This window comes from Rhinolophus ferrumequinum, chromosome 3 (genome assembly GCF_004115265.2).
Source record: "Rhinolophus ferrumequinum isolate MPI-CBG mRhiFer1 chromosome 3, mRhiFer1_v1.p, whole genome shotgun sequence".
NCBI classification, from domain to species: domain Eukaryota; kingdom Metazoa; phylum Chordata; class Mammalia; order Chiroptera; family Rhinolophidae; genus Rhinolophus; species Rhinolophus ferrumequinum.
Window position 1 is genome coordinate 78,758,250 of NC_046286.1, and position 6,667 is coordinate 78,764,916.

The following is a 6,667-nucleotide window of genomic DNA, read 5'->3' on the forward strand; positions in this document are numbered from 1 at the left end:
AGGTCGAAATACATTGTTCTCAGGGGTAGAGATGCAAATACGTCCTGTATTAAGCACTAAGACCCTGTGGTAGAAGACGTCCAGAGATGCTTAATGAGAGATACACACGAGAAATTTCTCCTCCTAAAGTTTACCTTAAGGATTTGCTATGAGTTCAGGATTTACAGGACTTGATGTGTAAATGGAAGAGATGGGGGGTGTGGACACTCCTGTTCCCAGAAACACAGCGAAACAGAAAAGGCTCACCCAGAAAGGGTTTCCGGGGGCGGGGGGGGGGGTGTTAGAAAGATTGAGGACCTCCACAGCATCACTTTTTTCAGCTGATTTTATTTTTTTCCAACTTTACTAAGGAATGATTGATAAATATAATTACACATATTTAAAGTGTAAAATGTGGTGAGTTGATACACACACACACACACACACACACACACACACACACACAGTGTAGAATGATTACCAAGGTCAAAATAAATAATCAGCACATCCATCACCTCATATAGTAACCTTTTTTTTTTTTTTTGGTAAAAATGCTCAAGATAATACTCAGAAAATTTCAAGTATGCAATACTGTATTATTAACTAGAGTCACCATGCAGTACATTAGATCCTCAGAATTTATTCATCTTATAACTAAAAGTTTGTATCCTTTGACGTACATCTTCCCATTTCCCCCTTCCTCAGCTGCTGGTAACCATTATTCTATTCTCCATTTCTATGAAATCGGCTTAAGAAATTACATTCCACATATAATTGATGCCATACTCTCTTTGGCTCATTTCACTTAGCATGATGCCCTCCAGGTTTGTATGCCATGGCATCGTTGATACCCAGTTACAGTACAAACCGCTTATCAAAGATATGCAAGTAGTAAAAATTTATTATACTTTCTGGTTATTCTTTTAAAGAAGGAAGAGGGGAGGAACAATTAAGAGACTTAGTGGTGAGACATACCTTTTTTGGTAAATGATAAAAATATATTGTTATTTATCTATCTTTCTAGTTGTGTAGAATAGTGGCCCCAAAGCTAGAGAAACAACTTGAAAGGAAATGGGGAAGATGAATGCTTAACACTAGCTATTAATTAGTTTGAGTTATATTACTTCGGTAAGAGGCTCAGGAAGCTTAGGTGACCCTGAAGTAGCAATATTGTAATGATGCTGGAAATAATAATTTTGTAACAACACTCTAGTGATGCGGAAGTAGTCATGCGGTAATGATGCTAATTAAGACTCTCGGTGGGAAGCTGAATATCCGGCATCACGACAGCAAGAAGAACCTTGTTCTACTGGTACAAAACAGGCACTCAATTTCTAAACCACTTAAAACATTTCTATACAGAGAAACTCACTTTTTTGATGTACAGTTTTATAAGTTTTTATACATACATGGATTCTGGTAACCACCATATACAGAATAACTGATATTCTGATGTACAGAATAACTTTAATATCTCAAAGAATACCTTCAAGATGACCTTTTGTAGTCAGACCCTGCCTCCACCTTGAACCGTGGACAACCACGTATCTCTTCTCTGCTCCTATATTCTTGCCTTTTCTGGAATGTCACATAAATGGTATCTTACAGTATGTACCCATTCGAGACTGAGTCCTATCATTTATCATAACATATATATATTTTATTTTTAAAACAATGTTTATCTTTGCTGACTACAAGGTAAAGGAAGAAAACAGGAAAAACTCAGTTACCTCCGAACTTACGTGGATAATGCCTTGACATCCTGAAAGAAATGGAGAAGTAACTGAGACACTGCTGAAACACTGGTTTCCTTCATACATAATAAGAGCTTTTCTCGTTTAAAGCATTTGTATTCTGATTTGCCTTTTCTATTTTGGGAATGTACAAATATACGTCCTCTAGAGGCATGATGGAAGAAAACTCACTTCCCCACAGTCTCAAATTAGTGTCTGCGTATGGAAACATAATGATTCGGTTTTTAATTAAATGTTTTAGTTGGTTGGGCACTTGAGTTTGTTCTACTGTTGGTGAGATAATGCTTAGCGGCCCATTTCTTGTTCCTTGGAAAACTGCGGACCTTTCATGCTGTCACAGGTCTATTCAGCACAGGCTGTGCTGCACAGCAGTTATTTGCAACACAAAATTGAGTTGGATCTATAGGAGGTGAGAAGAGCCGTGGCTTGTATTTTCCTGCCTGAGGGGAATTTCCAGTTTCTATCAACGTGAGCCCACTTCCGTTATAAGCAGTACATTCTCTTTGCTGCTGCTTTCTGCTCTTTTATATGATGGAAACCATTATTTAGGGAGGGAATTTATAATGCGCTTTGGAATTCCCACAGAGGTGAACATATTTAGCAGATAGAGAGGCAATACCTGCTGTGTAAATAGAAGCAGCAAACTCCATTTCCATGTCCTTCACACACACACACACACACACACACACCTACCTTCACACTCATAAGCATTGTGGAGGAGGGGAGAGGTGGCTTTCAGAACAGTGTACACTGCTAACTGGTCTGCTGTTGTGTTTTTAAGAGCAATGTTCCCATGAAGAAGCAGATCTGTCATGGGATATATAAAATGGACTAGAGCCTAGAGAATGGTTATACGAAAGCTAGCTTGATTTATTCAAATGGTTAATATCAGGCCATTTGAATCGATCAAGTTTGCCAATGGGTTCACTAGAGTTTTCTTTAAAATGTGTTGCAATTACAAATAAATTAGTTTCAGTTTTAATTTTCTATTGCGTTCCTGTGAGGTTGACTGCGTTCTCTATTTGCTTATTAAAAACTTCATGTTTGAAATTATGACTAGTTTGTGATCCAGAATCAGAGTAATTCAATAACCAAACAGAGCATTGGAATTTGATTCCTATTTATATCACCATTGTTGTGCCGGGCAGACTGGGAAACCCTTCACTAGTTTGTCTTTTACGCTGGAGGAAGATGAAGTACTATACTAAGGACTAAAATTTGAGTACACCATGGTCTATACCTCATGGGGCAAATCAAATTGACTATATTTCTTCTGGCCGGGCTACCCTCTTTTGAATTCAGGAATTTTATAATGAAGATCTATTTCGCATCGTACAGGTTTGGCTGTCATCCAAGCTGCGGTAAATGCTGCTTCTCCTTTATACGGTCATTACATCTGCAGTATGCTTTTCTTTTTTTTAAATTAAAGTTTATTGGGATGACAATTGTTAGTATAGTTACATAGGTTTCAAGTATACAATTCTGTAATACATCACCTATATCTCACATTGTGTGTTCACCACCCAGAGTCAGTTCTCCTTCCATCACCATATATTTGATCCCCTTCACCCTCATCTCCCACTCCCCACCCCCTTACCCTCTGGTAACCACTAAACTATTGTCTGTGTCTATGAGTTTTTGTTTCTTCATTTGTTTGTCTTGTTCCTTTGTTGTTTTCAGTTTTATATACCCCATATCAGTGAGATCATATTGTTCTCAACCTTTTCTGTCTGACTTATTTCGCTTAGCGTTATACTCTCAAGATCCATCCATGTTGTTGGAGCATGATTTTATAATCATTGGCTTAGTGCAGCGATCTCTCCCTAGGTGTCTTGGTGACCTTCAATGACAGGAACATTTTCTTTGTACACATAGGATCTCAACAAAAGTGTTTGAATGCACGTTTACATATTGAGAATTATAGTTTTACAGAGACTCAGTCTTAGTCATTTCCTGCTTTTCTTTCTGTTACACCACAGTTAATGAATCTCATTGATCACTCTCAGGTCACAGCACCAACATGACCCTGTCCTTGGGAACAACCACTCATCCAGGATAAATAAATGTCACTGAGTAGTTTTTACCTTCTTTCTTAGGATTTCCTCTTTTCTCTGTCTCGCTCTTTTCCTTCAGATCTTTGGAATCCAAGCTTACTTACATCCTGAAGTATGCAAATTGTCTGTTCCTCACTCATTTGACTTCCAAGTTTGTGGAGGACTAGACAACATCTCACACATCATTATATTCTCCATAGTAACATAATGTCTTGCAAACACAAAGTACTGTTAAGTAACAAATGATGAAAGAATAACTGTGATGAGATGCCTAAGGTCACATAGAAGGACCAGAGTGAAGACCTACCAATGCTGTTCAGTTTAATAGCAAAATCTTGAGATGAAAAATTCCAATGAATGGTAACAAAGAGCCAAATTTAGACCTCTTGTCTAGATCTTGTCTTGTGGATGACACCTGGCTGATTCTATATTGGAATTACTTTGCCATACAGAATTGAAGTTTGATCAAATCTTAAATCAAAGCAGTCAAGGGAAATGTGCAGTGACTGCAAATGTGATGTGTGTGTGGGTAGCCAGCCCCAGGGGTTGGTCACCAAAACCCGCCATCATGTATCTTCATGTTGGCACCAACCCTGGATGGGCAGCTCGGTTCTAGCTTCAACTCTGCCACCCAATGTCCCTCAGATCCTAAGTAACATTTCTGGACTTCAGCATTCTCCACAGCTGACCAATAATGTTTGTGTGGCGTGTAGGTGGTATTAGATGGCGTCCAGGGATTTTTCTAACTCTAGGGTTTTTGACCTTATACTTCTGTGTACAATCACCATTCTCTTTTCAATTGGTCAAAGGCCTTTTTTTTTTTTTCCAGATTCCATGTACAATTAAGCTGGTGGATTTGCAGAAATTGAACAGTTGTGAACAAAGAAGATGCTTAAAGAAATACTGCTAAAATAATGACTCTTGCTAAATTGCTATAACTTAAAATGTTTGTTCAATAAATATATATTGAATGCCTTGTGTGCTAGGTCCTGGGGTTTGGGATGAATCAAAAAGTTATGCATGAAAATTTATAAGTTATTCATAAGCCCCGTTAGTACAGGGCTTAATTCAAAGAAGGACAGCAAGTATGAAATACAGATCTGGAGAAACTGAAAGAAGTGAGTGTGATTGGGATATGGAGAGTGAGACTGATCATTGCCTAAAGGACAAGTAAGGTGTAATCTGAAACTGTTCCTTAGGCTCAGCAACACTGTTGAGCTTGAGTGAGGCCCCTTTGGGGGAGTCATGGATTGGCAGCCACAGCAGAGCAGGTGAAGGACTATCCAGGAGAAGAGGCCACAGATATGGTGAGAATGGGCACCCTTTTGAGAAATTTGTTTATGAAAAGGTGGAGAGAGCGAGGGAAATAGATGGGGAGGAATTTTGTTGATTTTCTTTTTTTGTTTTTTAATGAGAAAGACAAAATGAAGAAACAACCATTGAAGACATAGGAGAGAAAAGGGATGGGATTCTCCCTAGCTGAGGTGCCAGCTGCGGTAAGGGATATGGAGCACACGTGGAAGAATTGGCCTTAAGTGCAGGTGTACACTCTTCTATTGTGAACCTTGGCCAGATTAGGGGGAATAGGGACTTTGAAGTGTTCTTAATGGGCCCCGAAAGAAATGAAATCCCTAAATGCCAAAGTGATAGACTGTATAACTCACCAAACCAACTGAGAATTGTGAGATTATGCTAGAGACCCTCTGAGTCTCTAGTACTGCAAGGGATGTTGGGAAATATACATGTGACACTCTGAGAAGCTGGAATCTTTGTTAACGTGGTTTGTCTTCTGCAGAACATAAAATGTTTTGTTATTAGTCTTCACTAGTCTGAAGACTAATAAACTGTGGGCAGAGTTTGCAGTAGGCTCTATAGCAAGATGCAGATATTGATTATGTAGTCTCAAACCAACAGAACTGTCAAAACTCAGGTAATCTGTAATGGTGGCCTCCAGCCCAGAGATTACAGATTTATATCTTGTGATGAGTTGAAGAAGGTGTACTGAGTTGCTCCGCAGTTTTCCCCACTTCTACCAGATGCTCCCTTTCTACCCATCCTCCCTAATTTCCCTTTTCCGAGGTTGCTCTTTCCTGATTCCTTTGAATACATGTCTCTGGTGGGCCCTGCTTGCCCATATCCTTGGGCCAATAAGTTTGATCTCAACTCATCTTATTCTCAGATCTAGCCAAGTCTGTACTAAGGCATAAAAAGACCCTTCAGTGAACTGGATAATCTTGTTTGCTATCACTATGTAGTCATAAAATGTTAAGGAGACAGAATTTTCTTTGTCAACAGAGAACCTTCCAAAGGGTATCACAAGGCCTTGGCAACATCTACGTCTGTTATAAGCATAGATTTTCTGCAATGATTCTATTACCAAGACTGAATTGGCAGCAGGATTTCCTCAAGGACTGGGTGATGCTGAAGATAATCTCTGACCTGTCCTCAGAAGGCTTTCAAGGTCTTCCAAATGTTTTTGAACCTCTCCTCACTGACCTCTTAAGTCATGTTTAAAGTCTGGATTCTGTTAGGCTGAGCAGACACTTGATATGAAATCCTGCACCAGGCACAGAGTTAATATAATTTCTTTTACTCAGAATTCTGCTATCTGTCCAATCGCCTTATCAATTCTCTTTTTCAAGATTTGGCATTACTCTTGAAAAAAACAAGTTAAGATGTCTCGCTTCTCTCAGTAATTGACGCTGTATTTACAAGGAAAGCAATTGTTTTTCCATTTCCTTTGACAATCTTCTGAAAATTTTGACAATATCTTCCTCAATAAGACACCACAATTATGTGAATAAGTGAATAGAATTCACAATCACTGAATACTTACCGTGTATTATAGATTTTAATGTATCTTAGCACAGACTCAAAAGG

General features: G+C 38.8%; 1 protein-coding gene across 8 annotated transcripts in view; it reads left to right on the forward strand.

Annotated features, from left to right (window-relative positions):
• Nucleotides 1-4,726, forward strand: part of AKAP7 (A-kinase anchoring protein 7) — a 117,482-nt gene extending 112,756 nt beyond the window's left edge. For 4 of the 8 annotated variants that reach the window (XM_033102511.1, XM_033102515.1, XM_033102501.1 and 1 more), the window contains 2 exons: nt 3,740-3,802; nt 4,617-4,726. In XM_033102511.1, coding sequence (XP_032958402.1) covers nt 3,740-3,757 — 18 coding nt within the window. In that variant the 3' untranslated portion in view covers nt 3,758-3,802; nt 4,617-4,726. The remainder of the gene's footprint in view (nt 1-3,739; nt 3,803-4,616) is intronic. The other 4 variants (XM_033102512.1, XM_033102516.1, XM_033102503.1 and 1 more) reach the window with 1 other exon arrangement.
• The last annotated feature ends 1,941 nt before the right edge of the window (nt 4,727-6,667 follow it).